The following is a 26382-nucleotide window of genomic DNA, read 5'->3' on the forward strand; positions in this document are numbered from 1 at the left end:
TCCCCAGCGGGTTAGGTGGTTAGAATATACCCGCGGTAGGTATGCCTGTCGTAAGAGGTGACTAAAATTTCAAAAAGGTTCAAGGGGTAATCCAGCGCAACCCTTTCAAGGTGTTGCCAGCGCAATATATAGCTTCTCCAACCCAAATGTCAACCTCACCTATCCGTGGCGAATCCTGTTTCAGTAACAGCCGAGGCTCTGGCGACCCCGAGCTCTTCATGGATCTATGGGGCGGGAGGGGGGTATAGCCTAGAAAGTCGCATGTGGTCATAACAAATCGTACGGATCTGCATCCGGCAAAGGACCATCAACATCGATAACACTCCCCAAGGCCTTCGGGAAGTGTCCTTATCGCCAAAACAACGAAAACGGCCAAAAGCGTTTAGAAGGTTAAGCTCCAACTAAGTAGATACCATATTTCGTGAATTAGCCGTAGTAGTAAATGAATCGTTCCCGAGGTGATCGGGCTAGTAGCTTCTTGGTGCTGTTACCGGAATGTACCTGATCTGCATTCGGCAAACGATCATCAACATCGATAACACTCCCAAAAATCTTCGGGGAATGACTAAGCGCTACAACAACATAACACACCGCAAAATCTCCGGGTAATGCTACAACAACAACAACATGATCCCCAGAACTGCAAATCATTCTTTACTCATGCGACATTAAAAATCGATGCTCAAAAAGATAAACTGCTCGTCTCAGCATGAATCATGGCTAACTCCCTAAACTATTGAAAATATTTTTCGTGTTTTGGAGGATCCTGGATAATTGATAATCAATTTCGCCAACCAATGTTGACAAAGGATGACGGAAAACCGTTCCAATATATATCATTTCTTTGGTTCATCTAAATTAATTCTCGGTCTGTTATATGTATTGTTTATACATTATTTATTAGAAAGTAAAGGTTGTATCCAAACTAAAGCAGAATTAGCCTTACAGTGTATATTAAAATGCATTCTTCGAGGTTTTTGCATCTAAACCCAGATACTTATTTTTATTAAAACATTATATAGCGGTGATTAAATTATACGAAAAGTAATAATGTTAACCTAATATTGTTATGTCCGACTAGACCACCTTGTATCTGCCTTTATTAAAAACGTGATGAGCTGAACTAAGCTTCAATAGCTCCTCTTTTATAAGGCGCGTTATTTCACGTTTAGCCTTTTGTACAGACAATTCGCTACAGCTTTCAATAGCCAAATATAATTTGCGCTCACCTTCAGGAGGATTTTTACCAGGCTGGACATATGTACCGCGAACGGTAAGACCAGCTTCTGAATATTCAGATATTTGAGCAAGAGCTTCTTTCGATGTTACCTTCCAACGCGCTTGTTGAGGGAAATCGTTAATTTCGAGTTCCTCTTCATACTTCGTAAATGAATTTGGTTGATTTGGCAGCAAAGGATTTGTGCCATCTTCGTCATCTTTAGGTTGATAATTTAATTTATTATTTAATTTAGCAGCCAATTGTTCCACCACTGTACGTGCCGTTATCATTGGTTGACCTGTATTACCACCTTTAAGTATAGTTTCTGCAGAAACTGGAGGATTGGCTTTGGGATCTATGCCTAAATTCTTTGTTGAGCTTATCTTCGACGCAAGACGTTTTGCTAATTCCAACTTATCCGAACCGGCAGCTACGACTGGAACGGGTGGTATAGTTGTCGCTGTTGTTGATGCAACTGCTGCTGTTACTGCTACTGTAGTCGCCGGTGCCGGTACCGATGTATCCTTCACTGTACGCTTCGCAGCAAATATCTGTTCAATTTGTTGATCAATATCTTGTTCAATATCCTCCTCATCATCTGAATCAGCCAGACCGAGTGCAGCTTTTTGTAGTTTCTTGCTTTCCTTTGCAGCATTTGCTTCTTGTTCATCAAATTTGAACCCTTTGCCACTAAAGCCACCACCAGAATGTACTTTTTTTCCTTCTGCTTCTTGTATTGCCTTATAATCCGTCCAGAGCTTTTGTAGATCTTCAGGGACTTTACTTTCGGACAATTCAAGTGCACGTATAATATCACCAGCATAGCGCGCTTGGTCAGTAGTAAGAAATGTCCATGCGCAGCCTTTATTTCCTGCACGTCCAGTGCGACCACATCTATGTATACATTTAGAAAATTCAAATAAATTGTGTTTTAACAATAGTTTGTGTTTGGATATAACCCCTTCCACTTTGAAAGTATTTCAACTATAAATACATTCAAACTTCTGGCAACAATTTCAACCGCCAGACTTTAAATTTTCAGGCCACATATCACAAACCTGTGGATTTAGACTACAGTCGGATGTAACAGCGTAGCAGATTCATACCCGGCAGGATTTGGATTTAAAATACGGCTCGTGTACTTACTTAGATGCATCGGTCGTGGAAGAGGTTTATGTTCTATACTTTGTAAAATCCCTGCAGCGAAAATGAGAATAGTTACGCAAGGCACCAGTTTCGCACTACAGTTTTAATGACAACCTTTGAACTGGTGCTAATCGCATTCAAAGCGGGACAGTTGCTGCTACACTTGTACTAACAGTGCTTGAGTCTGCGCTATATGAATTGAAAGTGATTACCGTTACAACAACAAAGTAATAACTCAAAGGCAACAACTATTTCAGAGTCAACTTCGACTCAACCAGTTAAGAATGCGGTCAAAAGGTCTGCAAAGGTGTACAACTGCCAATTTGTAGGCCATCACAAAATTAAAAGTGTTAGTTGAAAGCACTGCAAGGGGACAAAATAAGAATTTGTACCGTCTCTTAATGCTACAGTTTTACGGTAGTTCGAAACTAGTGCGATCTGCTGCAGGGTATATAGTATATAGATATATACCCAGCAAACACAGTTTCTAACGTTAGAGAAATATTGTAATTTTACATTAGAATTCTAATGTAGTTCTCTAATGCATTTCGAATCGAAAACTAGGTTAGAGAACTAGGTTAGATCTCGACTGTGAAACGATTCGAATAATACTAGAAATACGATGTTATGATTATTGTCACAGTTATCGATTATTTGCACGACATAATCACTCATTCTTAGTGTTATACAAACAAAATAAAAATAGTGGAAATATTACAAGTTGCGAAATAAGTTTTTTAATTTATAATAATAAATACTAGTAAGTGAAAATGAATCAAAAAAAGTTAAAAAAGGAAAGCGAGCAGATTATTGAAGTGCTATTTGAATGACATGAAGAAAACGCTTCCTCATCCGTACCTCAAACCAACGCTGAGCACAGTCTTTAAGTACGGTTTGAATTTTTATTATAATAGAAAAAGCCTTTGAAATATGTTCCTTCTTAATATATAAGATTATTACCAAATAAACGTATTTGATATAATGAAACAATGAAAATTTCGCTGATTTTAAATAATTGAACCTAATTGCGCATGACTTCAAAATTCTCATTAGAAACTCATTGGAATTGGACGTTAGAAATTCGATTAGAATTCTAACCCTTTTCCCGATATCGAGAACGAAGTCCCCTTTTTGTCGAGAATGCTATAATTCGCGACAGTTTCAAAAATCGTCCTCTAACCTTCTACCTTAGAGAAATACATTAGAATTCGATTTGTCTTCTAATCGTTTTCTATCCTAAATGTTTGTTGGGTATAAATGTTTTACCTGTGTACATAATCTTCATAATGATTTGGTACATCATAATTTACCACCAATATTAAATCTTTTACATCTAAACCACGTGCTGCCACAGATGTCGCAATCAAAAGACGAACTTTACCCGATTTAAAATCTAATATCGTAGAATCACGATCAAACTGATCAATACCACCATGTAAACTCATACATGGATAATGTGCCTTCATAAGATCTCTAAGTAGTGTGTCGGCATTCTCTTGTTTATCTACAAAAACAATTATACTGCCTTGTTCCTGATATATACCAAGCAATTCAAGTAGCTTAAAGAACTTAGCTTCATCTTCTAGTATAGCTACATTTTGTTCTACATCTTTACACACCACCGAACGTCCACCGACAATTACCTCAATGGGTTTTTTAAGTATACGTCGTGCCAATGCTTCCATTTGCCGTGGAAATGTTGCACTAAACATTACAGTTTGTCTATCGGGGCGAACATTATCGATAATACGCATCACTTGTGGTTCGAAACCCATATCAAACATACGATCAGCTTCATCTAATACAATATACGTAACACGACGTAAATTTGTGACCCGTCCCGAATTGGCGGCCAACATATCAATCATACGCCCTGGTGTACAAACAATAATTTCTGCGCCACGTTTTAATTCAGCTATTTGTTCCGAGATACCAGTACCACCATATACGCATACGGGACGTAAGCCAATGCTTTTTGAAAATTTGCGTATGTCTTTACCAATTTGCATGCACAGTTCACGTGTCGGTGCCATGATAATAGCTATTGCACCATCTCCATCCTCCAGTGGCGGTTGATCCAGTATGTGCCTAAACATTGGTAAAATAAATGCAAGCGTTTTACCACTGCCGGTTTTTGCAATACCTATTAAATCACGCCCAGACATGATGGCCGGAATCGCTTGACACTGTATTGGTGTTGGTTTCTCAAAGCCAAGTTTGCGTAGTGTATCCATTTCTTTCTTGCTTACACCGCATTGTGCCCAAGTCTGTAAATAAACGAAAGCTACATATCTACACATTTTATAAAATAAGGTCGTTAAATGTCAATTTAATGTTATAATTGCGCTCAGAAAGCTTCGATTTGAACGGTGTTTTTTTTATGTGTGATAGTTTCTTTATGTGTTCGCTGTCAGTCATCCGTTCAAAAGTGTGTCCAGTGAGAGCATTCGACCACATCGAATCGCTTATTGTATTGTATTGTATTGTATTGTATTGTATTGTTTTGTATTTAGGCAATTCATCCCAGCACAACAATTTGGAAAAATTATTTTATAGTGCTAGTCGGTAAAAGGCATAAAATAGGAACAATTTGAACTTGAAACTTAAAGCTAATGACTATGACTAAGAAAAGGTTACAATAAATAATCTATTTAATAAATAATAAATAAATAAATAATAAATAAATAAATAATAAATAAATAAATAAATAATAAATAAATAAATAAACGAATGATAGAGTACATTTGCTTAGACCGAATTCAGTTTTTATTGTCTAGATTATTACACAAACTTGTTAATTCTTTATTGAAGAGCAGAACATTGCTTATAAGCCTAAGTCTAGAAGGGAGCGAGTTCCAAAGACGTATGGAAGTAATGAAGAACTGGCGATCAGATATTAGCATACGATGTCTGAAGTGGGTAAGGAGAACAGATCTAGACGACTGGAGAAAATTTAGCCTCCGATACAGATAGTCAAGTTTCTTCATATATATTAATTTATGTAGCGTAGTGAGTGTTTTAAGTTTATTAAGGTTATCGAAAGAAATGTTTAGCAACCTGTCAGCATGATGAGAGACGTGGTCAAGTCTTTTCAACCCATAGACGTATCTAGCAATGTTGTTATAAACAACATTAAGTTTCCTATTGCATACAAGAAGGAATGTCTTGCAAACTAGTAACAGTCCCAGTTTTTCTTGACCTTAAAAGGGCTTTTGAAACTATTGATAGAGATATGATGTTCAGGAAATTATATAACATCGGCGTCCGAAATACAGCTTTAAAGTGGTTCAGAAGCTACCTTACAGGAAGAAAACAGAGAACTTTAATTAGGAACGTGACATCTCCTGAAATAGGAGTTGAAATAGGTTTACCACAGGGTACAGTAAGAGCCGCGATTCTGTTCATAATATACATAAATGATATTAAAACTTGTTTGAGTCACTGTAAAATAAGACTATTTGCAGATGATGCATTGTTGACGATAAGCTGTTCATCCATAACTGAGGCAATATCAAAAATACAAGCGGATATAGACTCTGTATAAATAGGGCTATGTCAAAACAAGCTCAAAATTAATATTGAGAAAACAAAATGGATGGTTATGAGTAAAATACACTCTGGAGTTGACAATGTAACCCTAAAAATAGCAAATATCCCATTAGAAAGAATAAACCAAATAAAATATTTAGGAGTTATAATAGACGAAAGATTAAAGTTTGATGAGCATCTTAAATATGTAGGGGGGAAAGATTCAAAGAAGATATGTGTTATGTTACGGACGTGCAAGCACGTAAGCCGATACTATAAAACAATGGTTTATAAGTCTATCGTTGAACCTCATTTTATCATTTTCAATGATAAATACGTTGCAGAAAAAACAAAATACGGTGATGCGATTTATTTTAAAGAAGCGTTTAGATACTCCCATACAAGAGCTAGTAAACAGCTTGAACTGGCTTAGTGTAAAACAGCTTGTATTATATTATACTTTGAAATTCATACACAACATGAAATTAGGACACCAACCAAATTATCTAAATGATCGTGTAAAATACAACAACGATGTCCATAACTATAACACAAGAAACAAAAATAATTTCCACTTGCCAATTGTAAAATCCGAATTTGATAAAAATAGTATATATTTTGAGGGATTAAGAGAATACAATGAACTTCCTAGGGACTTAAAAGATTGTAAAAATATGAAAGAGTTCAAGAGGCTATTATACGAATATTGTAAAGGAGTACCTATTAGGTAAAAAAGAAATATATTTTATAACTCAAAATTAATTATACAAAATCCAAAGACTGTATAATGTATAAATGTGATCTCATAGATTTAATCTAAGTCTAAAGACTGTAATAAATAAAATAACTAACTATAACTATACATAGTCACAATTAGAGTAAATCTCACAACCATAAAGGGCGTAGGTATTAAGTACGCTTTTGCTATTAGTAGACGAATATGTAACGGAGTAATATATTGTGTAAGCCAGAGTGTACGAAGCATCCCATACACTTTTCCCACTGTGCGGGAGACGTGATCTTTCCATGTCAAGGTTTTGTTAAAAACTGCACCTAGATTTTTTGCCGTGTCAACGTATTCTATAATAGTGTTGTCTAAAATTAAATTTTCATTCCACTTTTATCTAGTAACTTTCTATGAATGACTATACATTTCGACTTCTTAGGGTTAAGACATAAGCCGTTCATAGAAGCCCACGTACCAATTTGACACAAATCGTAATTTAAGTTATTAATACACGAACTGGTACGATCACTACGACAGCGCTTCCCAAGGCAGTCGGTTCTATGTACCGGAGCGACTCGGGATTTTTCCCGACCAAGGACTGTCATTTCAGTGTGACCCCATTTAATTTGTTTCGTCCCTCCCACAAATTGTCATCCTCCCAGCAGCTCCTTGCAGCAGGACTGCTACATATTCTCTTGCTCCGGGAAGGTATCAAACCCAATCCGGGTCCGTCTCCTGACCCCGGTCATGAGAAATGGTTTTGCTGCATCTGCCAGAAAAGAATCTTTTTAGGACGGTCATACTCTGTTCAGTGTGTCTCGTGCAAGGGATGGTTGCATCGGACAGGTTGTTCTGGGCTTGATCCCAAAACCCGACGTCCACGTAACTTTTATAAATCTTTTCTGGCTCCTTGCTGCTCACGCCCAAGGGCGTCCCGTAGTCTACGCCTAAGCGTATCCCCACTACCTTCCAGCAGCTTCGCTGCTCAGCAAGCCACAACAAGTACCCGCTGCTGCTCGCGCCCCACGGCGCCAACAACTCAAACAGCTGATACCACTCATAACTACTACCTTCGTAGTAGAGCTGGTAGCAATGCTGAGCATCAGCCCCTGCCCCCGTGTTCTTCTCCCCCCCTCTTTTCTGGCAGCAATCGTGCAGGTCAGGGAAACAGACTCTTAGTCCCTGCCTCCGTTTGCACCGTCTGCCAGCACAGAATATATAGGTTTGCGACATCCGCTCAATGCAGCTCCTGCCTTGGGTGGTGCCACTTTCCTAGATGTTCTGGTCTCCGCGACGGCACCCCCTCGACGGGTTTCATCGCGCCATGTTGCCAGGTCGCAAACCCAAATCATCCGGGTACCCCAATGCTTGCCCAAGGGCGCCCAGTCCCAATGCCACAACAGCAATTGCGTCCTGGCCTTCCACAACCTAGGCGTAGTCACCCCTCACTTACCCCTAGAGTGGCGGCGTCAGCCCTCATGCACTTCAGAATTCTGCAGTTCAACTGTAATGGACTAACTGGGAAGATTGCGGAGATAGTCGATTTCATGAAGCGGCACAACATCCGCATTGCTGCGATTCAAGAGACTAAACTCACAGCAAGATCTGCATTGCAGACCTGCTCTGGTTATAATGTCCACAGGAAAGACCGCGAGAGCGGAAATGGAGGCGGCCTCGCGTTTATCATACACCACTCTGTGCAATATCATATATTTGATCCTGGCATCGACCGCAGTGACAATGTCTTAGAACGTCAAGGCCTATCTGTCCGGTCAGGCGATGCAAATCTAGAAATCATCAACATCTACATCCCTCCTGTCACCTGTTGCCCCAGTGGATACCGCCCTAATATCGAGGCCTTACTCACTGGCAACAATCGCATTATCTTAGGCGATTTCAATGCCCATCACGACCTATGGCATTCAAGCTTGCGGGTGGACAGTAGGGGTGAGATGTTGGCGGATCAAATAGACGAAACGACGTTCTGCACAATAAACGGAGACGCCCCCACACGTATGGTAGGAAGCTGTCATAGCTCGCCAGATATCTCAATCGTAAGCGCAGAACTCGTAAACTGCGTCAACTGGCAGCCGATGGTAACATTGGCATCCGACCACCTGCCCATACTTATTTCGTTCGAGCGTACCGCCGACTTCATCGTCACCGAAAAACGCACTTTCATAAACTTCAAAAAAGGAAAGTTGGAAGAATATAAATCTGCAACAGACAGCAGCTTTGCTGCCCTCCCTATCCCGACTGATGCTCGCCAAGGGGAGCGTGCCTTCCGTAAGGTCATTGAATCCGCCTCGGCACATTTCATTCCCGCCGGGAGAATTCCCGAAATCCGGCCCCACTTCCCGGCGGAGGCCGCGAGCTTAGCGAGGGAACGCGACCTTATAAGACAGCTTGATCCAGGCGATCCCCAAATAAGGGATATAAACCAACGCATCAGATTGCTTGTGGACGAACACAAGCGGGCGAAATGGGAAGAGCACCTAAGAGGTTGTAACCTCTCTACCGGTGTAGGTAAACTTTGGTCCACCGTAAAGTCCCTATCGAATCCGACTAAGCACAAAGACAAAGTTTCCATCGCCTTTGGCGATAAGGTGCTGTCGGATGCGAAAAAATGCGCGAGCGCTTTCTGCCGACAATATATAATGCATCCTACGGTCGACAAAGATAGACGGAGAGCCAATAGACACGCACATAAACACAAACTCAGCGCGTCACCAATTACCATCACCGCTAGAGAGGTTGAGGACGCCATTGGTCGCGCTAAACCATCCAAAGCAGTGGGCCCAGACGGCATAGCCATGCCGATGCTTAAAAACCTAGGGAAAGAGGGTTTCAAATATTTAGCGCATGTCTTCAACCTGTCTCTTTCCACCTTTGTCATACCTGAGAAATGGAAAATGGCCAAGGTGGTCCCGCTACTAAAGCCTGGGAAACCAGCTAACGTAGGTGAGTCATATCGTCCGATATCTCTCCTATCGCCAGTGGCAAAGACGCTTGAAGCCATTTTGCTCCCTTATTTCCAAGCACATTTGCAGCTAGCCCCTCATCAGCATGGCTTCAGAAAACTCCATAGCACTACCTCCGCGCTAAATGTCATTAGCACCCAGATAAATTGCAGTTTGAATCAATATCCCCACCATAGAACAGTACTCGTAGCGTTAGACCTATCAAAAGCTTTTGATACGGTCAACCATGGCTCGTTACTGCAAGACCTGGAAGGGTCCACCCTTCCCCCATGTCTTAAAAGGTGGACCGCAAATTATCTGGGTGGTCGGCAGGCATCGGTGCAATTCAGAAACGAAACATCAAAACAAAGGAGAATTAAACAAGGGGTGCCACAGGGTGGTGTCCTATCACCGCTTTTGTTTAATTTCTACATATCTAAGCTGCCTTCACCACCGGAAGGAGTCACAATCGTTTCCTACGCCGATGACTGCACAATAATGGCCACAGGCCCAGGCCCAAAGATCGATGAGCTATGCAATAAAATAAACGGCTATCTCCCTGATCTCTCCAGTTTTTTCGCCTCGCGAAACCTGGCATTGTCACCGACTAAATCTTCCGCGACCTTGTTTACAACATGGACGCCCCAAATGTCGACCATATTGAACATCCACGTCGATGGCACTACGCTACCGACTGTCCTACACCCTAAAATCTTGGGTGTGACGTTTGATCAGGATCTACATTTTGGTGCGCACGCAACCGCAATTGTTCCAAGAATTCAGAGCCGTAATAAAATCCTCAAATCCCTTGCTGGCAGTACCTGGGGAAAAGATAAAGAAACGATCTTGACCACATACAAAGCAATTAGCCAGCCGATTACGTGCTACGCGTCACCCATATGGTCGCCAAGCCTAAAAACCACCCATTGGAAGAAACTACAGGCCTGCCAAAATACTGCTCTCAGAATCGCCACGGGCTGTCTTCTTATGTCCCCAGAACACCATCTGCATAATGAGGCGAGAATACTCCCCATCAGGGAGAGAAATGAGATGCTGACCAAACAGTTTCTGTTGAATACCCAGAAACCTGGGCATCCCAACAGACATCTGATTGACGAACCAGCACCGCCTAGGGGCCTAAGGAGTCATCTCCGTAAGCATTTTGAGGAAATACGGCACCTGAGAACCCAGCCGTATGAAGCGGAAAAACACAAGCAGGTCCTTGGTGAACTCCATAGACAGGCGTCGGACCTTTATGTCGGGAATTGCCCGGTGAATCCAGTACTTGAAGAAAAATATCCAGAACTCGCAGAGGAGGAACGCATACTCCCCAGGGAAACGCGTGTCACTCTTGCTCAACTTCGTTCTGGATACTGTAACAGGTTAAACTCTTACCTATCCAGAATCAACCCCGACATACAAAATGTATGCCCTGCTTGCAACGTGTCCCCACATGACACCAACCATCTCTTTAATTGTAATGTGGAACCAACGCCTCTAACACCCCTTTCCTTATGGTCCACCCCTGTTGAAACGGCAAGTTTCCTTGGACTCCCGTTAGAGGATATTGATGACAATTTGTGATCGGTCGCGGCTATTAGGTGGGGCGAGCATTGCTACAACAACAACAACAACATCACTACGACAGCACATATACAATTGTGCGTCGTCAGCATAAATGTGAATATTACAATACTTGAGAACACCAGGCAAATCGTTTATATACAAAACAAATAGCAGGGGACCAAGGATTGAGCCTTGTGGGACGCCTCTTAAAACACTGACGAAGTCAGACTTTCTGCTACCAACACTTATTGCCTCGCTACAACAACAACCACATCAAAAGCATGCCTCCCGAATACATCTTTTAAACATGCTCTTCTGTTAAAACTATTAAACTATTGGTAAAGAGAAAATTAAAAATACTATGTCCTCCCACTACACTCAACCGATTTTGTTTAAATTTCCAAGATAGCTGCAGAGAGAGTCAGAGGTTGCTCCTGTTTACTTTTTTTTGGGAACTGGACCAAAGACCGATCAATTCTAAAAAATCCTATTTGAAAATCAATGTTATGAAATACTTAGGACACTATTTTTCGGGAGAGTGGAGTAGGGACCCATCTATGCGAAAACGCCTAATTTATGATGAGAATTTTCGTAACTTTTATCAATATTTCACATGCCTTTTTTAGGAAGCGGGTTGCTAGAAATTTGGATAGAGGAAACGAGAAGCAAGTTAAGGAGTAAGAGACTGCGAAAGAGCAAAAGTTAAACGAATATGGGGGGAGTGGAAGAGGAGACGGATTTAGAGAGAGAGAAAGATGGAAACAGAGAGAGATAGAGGACAGTGAGGGAGGCGCAGAACCCCAGCGGGTTAGAGGATCAGAATATACCCGCGGTAGGTATGCCTGTCGTAAGAGGCGACTAAAATACCAGATTCAAGGGGCTGTGTAGCGCAACTTTTCAGGTTGCCAGCGCAATATATAGCTTCTCCAAACCTAATTGTCAACCTCACCTATCGCGGCGAATCCTGTTCCACTATCAGACGAGGCTCTGGCGACCCCAAGCTCCTCATGGAACTTGGAGGTAGGGAGGGAGGGAATGGCCTGAAGGTTTAATGTGGCCACATAAATCGTTCCCGAGATGGTCAGGCTAGCACCTTAATGGTGCTATGGTACCGGAGCGTACCGGATTTGTATCCGGCAAAGGACCATCACATCGATAACACTCCCCAAAGCCTTCGGGGAGCAACCTTATCGCTACAACAAAAACAACAACAGGGAGGCGCAGAGATAGAGATAGTGAGAGGGTGGAACGAATAAGAGAAAGAGCAATAACACAGAACAGACAGTTTTTGCTAAATTGTCACAAACCAGCAAATCCTAGCAAACAACCATAAGCACTATGACGAGATCCGGCACCTGCCAACACAGCCGTTTGATCCGGACAAGCATAAGCAGACCCTAAACCAAATCCACACAGAATCGGTAAACGCTTTTCCAGGACGCGTCCAGGGAACCCTATTATTAATATAACACTTCCCAAAACCTTCGGATCACCTTATCATGGAAATTTAAAAGGCTTAGTTTTCAACATATATAAGAAGCCATGGTTCAACTAAATGGTTGGCTCAGCTCTACAGCAACAACATACCTTTGTCATGTGGTCATAACAAATCGTTGCCGAGATGGTCGGGCTTGGTACCCGAACGTACCGGATCTGTATCCGGCAAAGGACCATCAACATCGATAATGCTCCCCAAGGCCTTCGGGGGTGTCCTTATCGCTACAACAACAGAAAAAAACTGAAAATCGGTTTATAACCAAAACAGTTATAGGCTCGTTGTGACATGAGGAACTCGAGGTCGCCAGAACCTTCCCTTCAAAACATGTGTATGATACATTCATATTTGTAACAGGATTCCCCTCGCACAGGTGAGGTTGACAATTGGGTTGCGGAAGCTATAAAGCTTTGTATTGCGCTTATCAACCCCTTGAATCTTATATTTATACGAAAAACTATAGAACTTCCATTGTCCAAAAATCAATTACAAAACGAGAAATTATTCGTGAGTATAGGAAACCGTTCGGCTAAGTTTGGATTATCTTCAAAAGCCTACCGATAGTGTGTACATATAATTATACTTAGTCTGGTACCTTAATGGGTTTCGGACATCCTTTGCCTTTGACCTGTATCCCTTCCAAGTCTGCACGATACTTTTCCACTTCTTTTTGTGTCATCCGGGCCAACTCGGGTACTTCAACGTAAAAGTTTTTACGAAACGTGCCATAATCTACACCCGTATGATCGATCTTAGCCAATTCCTTGCGATGCTTATTTGCCAAATTTGCAGCGGTGTCTTTAATGTCTTCCAATTCTTCTTCGCTGGAATATTCAAGACTATCCATATTTTGTTCAATTAATTCGCCTTTATTTGACTTTTCGCTATTTTTTTTCGCAACGCCTGTTAGAATGACTACGCCTTGTTGTTGTTGAGGTTGCGTAACAATATGATTAACTTTACGCACTTCTTTGTCAACTTCTTGCATGTAAGCATCCAAAGGATCAATATCGTCATTTTCATTATTTTCAGTGGCGGGTTTTACTACCTTTTTGTCGTCATTATCACCATCATTATCAAGCTTAGGGAGTTTTTTAATTTTAAGCTTTTCTTCATAGTCATCGTCATCATCTTGCAGCTTCTTCAGTCGTTTAAATTTTGGTGGTGGGGAGTCTGGTTCCTTTTTAATATCAGTTGGTGATGTTATTATAATAACATCTTCTTCTTCAGATTCATCTTCTAAACTCCATTTTTTTGCCGAGCTTGCTGGTGTTGATAAAGGCAGAACTTTCGAGTCCTTTTTATTGGTTTCCAGTTCCTTCATTTTACGTTCAGCACGCCAGCGTTCTATGCGTTCACGTCGTTTTATCATTTCTTGTTCAAGACGGCGTTGCTCTTCCTCCTTGTCAATTTCTTCTTCTGAAGAGCTACTCACTTCCTGTATCACTGGCTTTGCAATAACTTGTGCATTATTACGCCTACTTTCTTGCTCCCCATCGCGATTTCGTCCACGATCGCGGTCTCGATCACGATCCCGATCACGGTCACGATCTCGATTTCTGTCCCTATTCCGATCTCTCTCACGTTCGCGCTGTTCTCGCTCACGTTCACGCTCTCGTTCTTTTTCCTTTTCCCTTTCTAAGAATTGACTGTACAATGTTTTGTAGAATCATCATTCATAGATATTTCATATATGTACGTATTTTCTTTTTGTATATTTGGTCTAACCCACACTTACCCGTAGTCGTTGCAAATTGATTTAGATCTTGAACGGTTCCGCCTTTTATCATCCCGCCAATTACGATCGGTGCCACGTGGTTCCCTATCTCTGGTTTTCCGATCATCCCGATTTCGGTTACCATTGTCGCCACGGAAGGATTTTGCATCTTTGGGTGTCTTGGAACGGCTTCTGGAATATCGCCGCTTTTCACGCTCTCTATCCTTCTCTCGCCCTCGGTCCCGATCTCTATCACGCTCCCTATCTCTATCGCGGTAGCTTCTAAAAACAACTTTATATTTTGTATATCCTTCGTATATAACAAAAAACGCGGCTTACCCCGAATAGGTCTTGGACATTGTACTTAATACTATCTCCTATGTCCCGTTGCACAAACTTGTATCAGTAGCCTCGTCTGTGGATTTTCATTACCTTTATTTACACATCCACGCAAACCTGTTATATTACTGCAATTAAACTTTTATAAAACAATTTGTATTAAACCCGAAGAAAAAACCATAGTGTACCTAGACAAGTGTGTCAACTAAGCGATAAACGTCAAAACTACAAACAGCCTCGCTCACCTAATGCAAATCTCAGGTCTAGAGTTGCATTTTTGGTACGTAAGAGTACTTCAAGCTGAGTTGCATTTGATAGTTTAATAAAATTTTGTAGTATTTACAGATGAAATAGTTGCATATATTTCAGCGGAAATAAGAATGCTAGAAGATTTGTAGCCTGCAATAATGCGGAAACACACGGAAAGCAAAATTTATTTAAATTAGAGTCAAAATATGGCAGCGATTTAGTTTAGCACCCCCCGAGTTCGGGGTTAAACTTGGTATCAAATGAAAGAGGGAGTTCTCCCGATCACAAATATATATAACTTAAAGTGCGCAGACTAATATTTTACGAGTTATTTGATGTTAAAGTTTGCAAATTTAGCAAATTTCTATAGCACTCTCACTTACAAATTACACATCTTTCAAAACCTTTATGCTCATAAATATCTATATAAATTGGCAACGATACACTTAAATTTCATTTTAGTATATTTCACATATAATTCTTGTATTGTTTTTACTTAATTTAAATGTTTTTATTAAATAAATCGCGCTTTTGTAGCAACATTCACATTTATGTATGTATATATTTTATCGATGACATTACAAAGCTGTGCTGCCACATCAACAAAGAAAAAACAAATATAAATATTAACGTGCCACCTTTCAGTTAATAAAGAAAAAGGAAAATATATATTTTTACTACTATGCGGAAGGACATCACCGTGGCGGTAGCCACGGTTATACCACACACCCGGACTTGGCATGGCGTAGCCCAGGGTTATTTTAAATAAGCGCGGCCGAAGGCCGCCTACGCGTAAAGGTGTTCTACGCAGAATTACTGTGCATGCCGCAGCCGGTGTTGGATCGGCTAACATAACAATAAACATAAGAGTTATAAGGTAATATCAGCTCGTTCACGAATGCAAAAAAGAGCATTTTCAAATTTTTGGTAAATAAAGACTAGAAAAGTTAAAGATATATATACATCAGATGAAAGATATTTTTATAATTATTTTTCGATTCTGCACTTGTTCCGTTTTTTAGATGTGGCAGCACAGCTTTGTAATGTCATCAATAAAATATATATATACATAAATGTGAATGTTGCTACAAAAGCGCGATTGATTTAATAAAAACTTTTATATTAAGTAAAAACAATACAAGAATTATATGTGAAATATACTAAAATGAAATTTAAGTGTATCGTTGCCAATTTATATAGATATTTATGTGCATAAAGGTTTTGAAAGATGTGTAAATTGTAAGTGAAAGTGCTATAGAAATTTGCTAAATTTGCAAACTTTAACATCAAATAACTCGTAAAATATTAGTCTGCGCACTTTAAGTTATATATATTTGTGATCGGGAGAACTCCCTCTTTCATTTGATACCAAGCTTAACCCCGAACTCGGGGGGTGCTATTCTAAAATTTTCCCCAAAATATAAAGCGCCACACGTGTAACATGGAAAAATTTCACTTCTATGGCTGTGTACACAAATGCATAAGGGCAAAATTATATAAAAGCTTTGGTCGCTTCAAAGCAAAGATAACGTACGGCGTTTCATTGTTTTTCGTATGGCGTTGTCAATGCGTAGGCACGCAACCAAAGCATTTATGGAAATTGTTCGATACTTCGCCAGACAGATGAATTAATTAATGCAACACAACCAAAGCGTCTGTGTAAATCCGCCTTAATTTGTAAAGCTGTGAAAGTCTCCTGAAAATAAAATGGTGCTGTAAGTGCAAACAAATCAAACTCCTATATGACACTGCTTTATTTTCTATGTATTTTCTCTTATATTTTCTGTCGAGGGAGCCAATAAGGTTTAAGTACCGGTGTGTGTGAACTATACTTAAAAAAACTAACGAAATACAAGAAAAATACAAAGTAGTTCATTAAAAACAAACAAACCAGTTTGTATTTCGATAGGGTTTTGACAATAGGCCGTTTTTTCTTTATTTTTTCGGACAAATGAAAATTTTGTTTTTGGTTTCAAAATTTTGTGCATAAAAACACAACTAAATTCAAAGTGTAAATTGTGTGTGCAAATGAGTTTTCAATAAGTGTACATTTTTCAGTTTTTCATAGTTAAGGAATTGACGTTTTCTCTGCTTTTTGCACTTAAAAACCCTCTGTAATAAATTAAACTTTTAATAAAAATCAATAACTCTGAAATGGACACTTTTCGCCATGATATAAAATTAAAACGCTGTGGAACAAGAGCAACACTTTTGTGACTACATAAACCCTGCTTCAATCTTTTACGTCTCTGCACAGAACCCTAATTGACCGTTTTCAACCAAAACAACAATGGCAACCCAGATTTTCCCGTTATGTTCACTTAAGAGAGTGCCTGTCAGAAAGAAGTCAACACACTTGTACTTGTACACTATGGAAAAAACCACGATATTCTTTTTACTAAAATTGACAGTTCATTGTAATTTGGCGCAGGGTGTGTTCTTTTGCTGGTCGTGATCGAAAACTATTTCACTCCGCATAATCAAAATTGGTTGTGTCGGACTTACATACCCTACAAGACAGGTACCCGTTCCCTAATCGATTACTTAATCGTCATCAATAACTTGTTCACCAATTATCGTCTTAATGACTTTTACATTGCTGTCGTGAAAAAGGTAACGCATGTGCTCTCTCAAAATAGTGTACGTGTGACTCGGGTAACTGGCCTATCGGTTACCCGTACCGGTTACCTTCTGTCAATTCGCTTTTTATATGAATTAAACGCGTCCCTTTTGTTTAAATAATATTTAATTATGAATAAATTATGTATACAATGGTTTTTACAAATAATTTCCTTAATTTTCTAGTAAACCTTACATATGTGCATATTTATATGTACAAACTACATATGTAAAGACATAAACTCATTCGTAGTCGTGCCCTTTCTGAAACCATTCTGAGTTTCGAAGCTCACACTGATGGTGCTCAATTTTTCCTGCGCGGGTGGTGTTGTTAGTATCAGTTTGCATAGATATGAGTTTTGTAGATATAATACCGGAATATATGCAGCCCCATTTCGTGCTATCAAAGTCGATTTGCAGGTGATGTTGAGCCTTTGAACTTGACCCTTTCCCATAATATGCGTGGTAGGGCCTTATATGTGATACTAAAAAGGCCGAGGGACAGTTGTCGCAGTTTTCTTGTAGTTTGAGCAAATGTACGTTCTTCTTACAGCCACAGCTGGAATATTGCTATGCCCACATCGTCAAATCGAATTACATAGAATGAAAAATAAACGAATATCAGTAAGGATAGATAATAAGTTTTTAATATAACCGGAAGTGCTTAATAAATACAAGATACTCAAGGGGATTTCAGATAACCAGAATCAGGACCTGTAAATTCAAGTGAACCTCCACCATGCCAAGGCATCTTCCGGTAGCGGGGGTACCCAAAGATTATAACAAGGGATAATTGATAGATGTTGGGGTAATAGATAGTAAATTAGGCGTGCTACAAAAACAAAAACGAATAAATGCAGATGACTGTTTAATCCATTATGCGAAGTTCTTTGAATGGATGTGCAAATTGAAACGGGCAAAGTACTGCTAAAACTGCTTTCCCCGAGTAACCCGGGAACGAATTGATATGACTACGTCTATTCTTCTTTAGCAGCAGTGCCGAGCACCAATTCCCTCTTGGACAGGAAAGTAAACGTTTGGTGGTCTGCAAGTTTATCATATGCCAGTACAGAACATACTCGTTTGCTGGATCTGAGCAGTACATCTAATTTTCCCAGATTTTCTGGGCTCAGCGAGGGTATCCTCCTGAATGGTGCATGTGTACCCTACTGCCTTGCCTGGCCGCTCACCCAACAACACCAGGCACGACGGAACTTGCCTTGCGACACCCAAAGTGCACTCACGCTTCTCATGGCTCCAGCGGGTTAGTGGGCTTAGAGTATACCCGTGGTAGCTATGCCTGTCGTAGGAGGCGCAATCCTTTCAATGGGTTGCCAGCGCAATATATAGCCTCTCCAACCCAATAGTCAACGTCACCTACCCCTGGCGAATCCTGTTTCTTTAACAGCCGAGGCTCTGGAGACCTCATGTTCCTTATGGATCTACATTTGAAGGCGCTTAGTTAGCTGACATCGCTTACTTAACCGGTAGATTCTAAAGTAAAAACCAAAATACAAAATATAAGTTAGGTTGAAGTGGCCGGTTCATGAGGATCTCACATAGACTGAATGAGTCCGTAGTGTTACCAGAAGTTTGTTTTAACGACCAAGCTGAAAACCCTATCAAGAACCAGGACCTATGTTATAAAAAAAACTCCGTCCTCTTGACAAATACTAGAAGCTTCCTAGGACTTAAGCCACTTGCTGCTTCTAGATCTGACAGCTTTATCACTCCTAATAGCTGGAGCCTTAGCCTGGCAAGCGCAGGGCCCGATATTTCTCAGGGGGCCCGGTATTTCTCGGGGGGCCCGCGATTTAGAGGTACTAAGAGATTTTTTTTAATTCAGGAGAGTCTTTAGTTGTTCCATGTGGAAATTTTAAGCCCAATTTCAAAAGCAACGAATATTGATAATGATTTTTTACCTGGTCCCTCGAACAGTGAGGAGACAATAAAAACATCAAACAAAAATATATGTTTACATGAATCCGAAATCGTAAAGTTTTCGTGGTAACACTGATGAAGGTTCATCTTCAAAAAGCCTTCCAACAATACCACCAACTCTGTATCAAAGTTTAGATTATTTAAACGACTTCGATATCGGTACCGTGAATAATGAGTTTTTGCGAACTGAAGAAGTCAACGAATTAATTCGTCGAGGTCATCAAAAGTGCCCTGTTATTTTTTCATGACGAGGCATTTCCTACCTCGTTGTTAAACAGAATCTTGCCAAATGGAGAGAAAGTAGAGCGTCACTGGTTGGTGTGGAGTGCCAGTAGCAATGCTTTTTATTGCCTACCATGTCGTCTGTTAAGCACCAATACTTTAAATCGACCTAAAATTTGTTGTCCTGGCAAATATTCGAAATTCCAGGTATGGAAGAATCTATACGCTAAACTGCCATCACACGAAAATACTGAAGATCACATTAAATATTATATTCAATGGCGATCTTTACAAAACCTAATTCGAAAGGAGGCTACAATTGATACACTTATCAATGAACAGCTAATCACTGAAACTCAAAAGTGGAAAGAAATTTTATATAGCATTTTGGACACTATTTTTTTTTTCAAAAAGCGAAAGGATGGACATTTTTTGGGCATCTAAGATCTCATAAGCCATTATGATCCGATACTTAGAGATCATTTGGAGAAAGTTAGGATTTCACAATAGCGGCACAAACGTTTACAAGTTCACTATCTTTCCCCAGACATTCAGAACGAGTTTATAGAAATTTGTGCAAAGCATGTGAGGGAAACTATATTAGATCAAGGCAAGAAAGCTAAGTATTTTGCTATCATCGTTGATGCTATTGTTACATTCTGCTGCTACGGTCTACGGCTACGATCCACTTGGGAGCGTGTTCACGCGAACACACCTAGCGATGTGGCGAAAGTGGCGATAAAAAAATATCGAAAACAAGAAAAAGACAGACCTGCCATCACTAGGGAAGAAAGGCAAGGAGTTTCCGGCTGCATACACACGAAGAAAGATAGAAAAAATTTTGGTAAGAAATAAAAATCAAAAAAATCGCCGTTTCCGGCCAGATCGACACCAAAAAAGATGATGGTGGTAAAACGTATTTACCTAGTGTGTTTATAAATGATCATTGGAACTTACAACGTGAACATTTTCGCATCAATGAAACAACGCCAGAATTAGATTTGCATTTAACCTATCAACCATTAGGCATGTTCAAGTGGCAATTGTATGCAGCGCAGCAAATGTAAAAAATTGGGTGGTAATAAATCTTAACCTAGTGAGGACACTACCACCGGCGTAAAGGCCAGCACGAAGCTTTATCGCCACCTGGGTCATTTGGTCACCTCGGACCACAGCGCCAACCGCCACCAACGGTGCCTACTATTACCACGGGCATCACCATCGGTAGTACCTCCCCCAACTCCTTCATAAGCGCAACCACGAGCGCAACAACCATCAGACGTACCGCCACACCAGTTGCAACGCACGTAGCGGGGCCACGTACATAGGCTTGCGGCCACTAATGGTAACACCAACAACAGGCGGTACCACCGACCCAAATACTAGCCGCATCTTTATTAGCTGCTATCATACCGGCAATAATACTACTAGCGCATCCTTATTGGCTGCGTCCATCCCGGCTATAACAATACTCGCACAACCCGTATCAGCTACGACAAGACGGGCTACAATAAACCAGCTACAATGACGATCACAGGGCAGCGAGTATAGGCCTGCGGGCATTCCAATTGCGATAACGAACATCAGCGGTTAAAGCGGTGAGTTCGTTCCACTACTGAACTAAAGTTATGTATTTGTAGCCTTAACGCTATCTTTTAAAATTATATTTTTGACTCCGCAACATTATGTAATGTTAATTTACCACCATACTCAAATTTAGGGCTATCACCCTATTGTAGAATCAAAGCAAATGTGCATACGAATGCAATATGCACAATGACCGGAGGAAATGAAAAGTTAAAAAGAAAAGAAGCAATTCATATTGTACGTTCAAGTTGTTGCATACTGAAAAGAAATTTTAACCAACACAAACAAAGCGTATTTTAATGGTCATAGGTGTGCAATTTATACTGCCTGTGAAACAAAGAAAAAGGTGTTTCAGGTATTGAAATTTGCTTTGCGTTGTGGTAGAATTTTACTATTACATTTTTTTTTAATTGATGCCATCGTGGCGAATATGATTTTGGAGTGAGCAAAAGTGTTGATATTGTTTCGGTAAGGAATAAAGTTTTATTGGTAATTCAAGTTCAGTTGCATTATCAGTAAAATGTATTAACTCTATATTGAGAGACGCAAATAACAAGTAATGCGGGTTAGCTTGCGTTATCAAAACAAAACTTTTTGTTGTATACATTTTTTGGTGACTGAGTAGGACTAAACCCGAAACAATACCAACCCTGACTGTTACATGTAAAATAGTTAACGTTTCAACTGAACAAGTAAAATAATTTCATTAATTGTACTATAAGTTTAAAGGGTTCATATTTTACCTGAACAGGTGAATGACTTCAGTAATTTTTCCATGAATCTAAAAGCTTACGTTTTACTTGAGCTTGTGAAACAATATTTTTTGAGGGGTAGGATTTACCCCAAGTTTAGTCCTAGTTGCGTTTATAACTAATTTCTTAGTGCATAGTACATACTACTGTCATTATACTATGTGTAAAACCGAAATGATGTTCAGTTAAACTCAAAGTAAGTTTAATACAACAACTATTAATTTTGTAAGGGGGCCCCAATTATGAGAAGTTGTATCCAAACTGTACAGCCCTAATATAGATTTGTAAAACAAAAAAAGAGAAAAGGGCATTTATCCAAATTTCTGAAAAAAAAAGATTTTTTTATTACATATATAGTATATTTTTATTTTATTACATATATAGCCTTTTTGATTGCTATAAAGTTTAAAAAAAAAAAAAAAAATTTTTTTTATAAGCTTAAATATATTCAAAACCCTTGTAGTAAGAAGTAAGAGAAAAAAAAAGGAGAAAGCTATGTTAGTAGTAATAATGAATTTTGAATAAAAGTTGTTAATAAAATGGGAATGCTGGCGTCGCCAATGATTTAGAAGGCATAGGGTAAACCAGGTAAGGGGCCACCGAAAATTTAGGTGCGTCGGTGGCCATGGATTTTGAGGGTGGGCTAAGCACCGGGCGTCTTTTTCATTTTAATTTTCAACTTTTTTTTGCAATTTTATTTTTCAGCCGCTTTTTTTTCATTTTGATTTTGAACTTGTGGTAACCGGTCATTTCCGGTTCGGTAATTTTTTTTTGCTTCGTTAGATATTTTTTTTTGAATTTAGATTTTGAATGTCAACGGTCTGTCCGTGACATCCGGTTCGGCCGGAAAATTGTTAATACATCCCAGAGCACGGGGAAAAAGTGTCAATAAAATATGACACTATGGCGGCATTGCCATCAAACAAGTCCACTTTTCACATCCATTCTGCAACAGATGTCGCAGTGTTGTGAATATCAATTGGCACGAACCAGAATAGAAGTAGGATTAATGAAGACAAACAAAAAACCGCTGTGATGGCTGAATGGTTATAGCAGCGGCGCCTAAACGTTGCCGATGAAGGAATTTAGCAGTTCCCGAAATGGATCTATACAACGAGCTTTGGCAGTTGTCTAAATTTCTTCTTTCTTCTATTCTAATTTAAAAATTTTTTCAATTAAGAAAAAATTTATCATAACAATAATAATGATAAAAAATTATTGTTAGGCCTTGAGCTCGATTCGAACCCGCGATAATTTTTAAAAATATTGGTAAGAGGTTTATTGGTCTGTAGTTCGTAAGTACTGCCGGGTCCATACCCGGTTTTCGTATTGGTACAATTTTGACAGTTCTCCAGTCTTTTGGAATTCGTTCTGATTTCCATACTTCATTTATTGAGTCAAATAATGCTTTTTTACTTTCTTCCCTTAAGTTTTGGATAATTTTGTAGCTGATCCCATTATGTCCTTTGGCCGAATTTGGGTTCCTGCTACTAATGAAGTTGTTAAATCTTTCTTCTGATAGTTCGGGCATTTTATTGTTTTTAAAACATTGTATATTTAGCAAATTATTATTTGGAGGGTTATCTCCTGCAATGGTTTCAAGAAAATCGTATTTTTGTTGGTCTGTCCATAAGTTTCCCAGATTTGTTTTTTCACATTTGTATTTCGCAATGTTTTTGGAAGTTTTCCAGAACTGACTAATACTTGTGGGAGTTGAATCGTGGGATATTATCGTTTAAAGTTTCTATAAACTTATTCTTTTTAATTTCTTTTATGTGATTTCTGACTGTCTTTATTGCTTCCGCCAAGGCATTTCCGTTTTCGATACTATTTTCTTGTAAAAATTTCGCTCTTGCTACATTTCGTAGCCTTATTAATTTCGTACACTCTTCATCCCACCAATGTTTTGGAACATATTTGTTGTTGGCTGGTATTACTATTGTGTGTTTTTTAACTGCTTCTTTAATTGTACTGTATATGTTAGCAATCTCACTGGGGAGTGAATTTTTGTTCAGCTCATCTATTACTCTCTGCAATAATATCTTTTTTGTTCTTCTGTTTTTGATTTGTGCTTTACTTATTACTGTTTCTGTTGGCATGTGGTGACTATTGGTTATTTTTGTATTAATTCTTCTCCATTTGACGTTTCCTGAATAGCCGTTATAAAAAGTTAGATCTATTGCTGATGAGGTTGCATTTGGCGGTGTGAAAGTTGGTTTCCCGTTATTTATACATGTAAAATTGTTGCTTACTGCTATTTCTTCTAAAATGTCACCCTTTCGGTCGGTGACACTGTTGCCCCATGTCATTGATTTTGCATTAAAATCACCCAATATTAAAGAATTTTGTTGTTGTCTGTTCGCCCAAGTGAAAATAGTTTCGATTCTATTTTTGAATTGATTATTACTAATAGTTGGTGCTAGGTAAGTACAAATAATATTTAAGTTAGCTTTAAGATTAAGTGTTGTTATTCCTATTGTTTCGTCAGCTTTAATGTTGAGTATCGAAAATTTTATATTTTTGTTAATATAAATTCCTACTCCGCCATATCCATCTGCTCTACATTTGCAAATAAATTTATAATTTTTAAAACTTGTACTTGCATTGTTTAGTATCCACATTTCGCAGATAGCTGCAATGTCTATTTTATTGTTTTCTAAATATATTTCTAGTAGCTCTTTGTTAGTATCTTTTTTTAAACTTTGGATATTATATTCAATTACCTTGAGTGCCGTGATTGCAGTTTTTTAAAAGGGCTATGTCAGTGTTAATGTTGAATCTGTTGATATCGTCCCGAACCTTGTTCCAAAATTCTCTTACTGGTTGTGGGACGTCTTTTGTCCACTGAGAAATTTGTTTGTTATTTCCTGATTAAGGTTGTTAATAAATTTTTCGTAGTTTGTAGATTGTGCTTGGGCATTTTTCTGAATGTAATTTATTCTGTCCTGTAGGGTGAATTTATTGGTTCTACTTGCTTCAGCGTTATTAGATAATGTTTTTGAATATGGCATATATCTGTGTATTGACTTTGCGGCTTCAACATGGTTGTTGATGGTTTTAGTCTCAGTTGTAATCTTTGGGAATTCTTTGTCAAAGTTATGTATTTTCATTTCTGGTTTTTTATCAAACAAATGTGGGTATCTAGCTTTTATTTCTAACTTAGTCAGGTTTTCAGCAATCATAGCTTTTTTGATTGCATGCTCTTTTTCTCTTGCTGGGCAGGTTTTAGCTATTGCAACATGTTCCTGGCCACAGTTTGCACATTTAGTGTTTGTACAGTCTGCACTGTTTTTGTTTTCGTGATATTCTGCGCATTTATAACACGTTTGTTGTTGTTGTTTGCAGTGCATAGCAAAATGTCCATATCTATAACATTTGTAGCACTGTGGTACCATTATATAATGTTTTACTGTAACTCTAGTTGATGCGAAAATGATGTATTTTGGTAGCACATTGCCTTTGAATATAATTTTAACCCTTTCCGTGGGGTTTTTATCTTCTTTTGGTCCCTTTAACAGTCTTTGGATTTTTATTATTGGAATGTCTGATTTTATGAATTCATTCAGTTCTTCATCTGTTATGTCTACAGGAATATCATAGATGATACCTGCTTTTGAGGTTAGGTGCTCTAGTATTTTTGCCTCGTAGCCATTTTCTTTAAATCCGGGGTGGCTTTTGATGTCGTTTGCTGCTTTTGCTCTTTTTGCGACTATTTTACAACGTCCAAATCCAACTTTGCTCACATCTATGTTGGTTATACCTAGCTTCGTGCAAAGCATGGCTAAAGTCACATTGTTTATAGGTTTTTTTTTCGTTTTTGTCAATATAAACTATAAATGGACCCTTATGGTCTTCTCCGTATTCTAGTATATTTTCTTGTATGTCTACTGGTTTCTTCTTTACCTTACCATTTTCTTGCTCGGATTCCATTGAATCATCCATAATTTCGTTCGATTTATCTTCAGATGGTTTTTTTTTTGTCTCCGACTCCAATTTGTCTCTGTTGCCCCTCTTTTTCTTTTTTCTTTCTTTTTTGGGAGGTTCATCTCCCGTATCACTATCCATTTTAAATATTCCTTTCTGTTTTTGCTCAGTTTCCACACCCGATTGCAATTTAATTTTATTAAAAAGAAGATTTTTCTTTATTAATTTTAATTTCCAAAAAGGCGCGTCTTTATGCTTCGATAACCGATATCAGAATGGAAAGCGTAAGTAAATTGCTTACCATATTAAATATATAAACAACATGTATGCATTTGTTAGTGATAATTTGTCATGCTTTTGTTGATAATCAACTGAAGAAGGCAAATACCAA

At 39.0% G+C, this 26382-nt stretch overlaps 1 protein-coding gene across 2 annotated transcripts; it reads right to left on the minus strand.

Annotated features, from left to right (window-relative positions):
• Nucleotides 1-964: 964 nt before the first annotated feature.
• Prp5 (pre-mRNA processing factor 5) lies at nucleotides 965-14958 on the minus strand. 2 transcript variants are annotated; one of them, XM_067781597.1, is made up of 6 exons: nucleotides 14886-14958; nucleotides 14698-14825; nucleotides 14380-14640; nucleotides 13237-14290; nucleotides 3632-4632; nucleotides 965-2113 (listed from the first exon to the last, which is right to left on the minus strand). In XM_067781597.1, the coding sequence occupies exons 2-6, from the start codon at nucleotides 14715-14717 to the stop codon at nucleotides 1078-1080; spliced, it is 3372 nt and encodes a 1123-aa protein (XP_067637698.1). In that variant the 5' UTR covers nucleotides 14718-14825; nucleotides 14886-14958; the 3' UTR covers nucleotides 965-1077. The 2 variants fall into 2 exon arrangements, with proteins under 2 accessions (XP_067637698.1, XP_067637697.1); XM_067781596.1 differs by lacking the exon at nucleotides 14886-14958 and having other exon boundaries at nucleotides 14698-14879.
• Nucleotides 14959-26382: the final 11424 nt, after the last annotated feature.

The sequence above is a fragment of the Eurosta solidaginis genome, chromosome 4, assembly GCF_040869045.1.
Source record: "Eurosta solidaginis isolate ZX-2024a chromosome 4, ASM4086904v1, whole genome shotgun sequence".
Taxonomy (NCBI): Eukaryota; Metazoa; Arthropoda; class Insecta; order Diptera; family Tephritidae; genus Eurosta; species Eurosta solidaginis.

Excerpts from the sequence above, each read along its gene's own strand:
- Prp5 (XM_067781597.1), bottom strand. The coding sequence starts at position 14,717 with ATGTCCAAGACCTATTCGGG. Across the intron at positions 14,641-14,697 it reads ATGTCCAAGACCTATTCGGG|AAGCTACCGCGATAGAGATA; the intron begins GTAAGCCGCGTT and ends AGTTGTTTTTAG. Across the intron at positions 4,633-13,236 it reads GATGTCCGAAACCCATTAAG|ACTTGGGCACAATGCGGTGT; the intron begins GTACCAGACTAA and ends GTTTATTTACAG.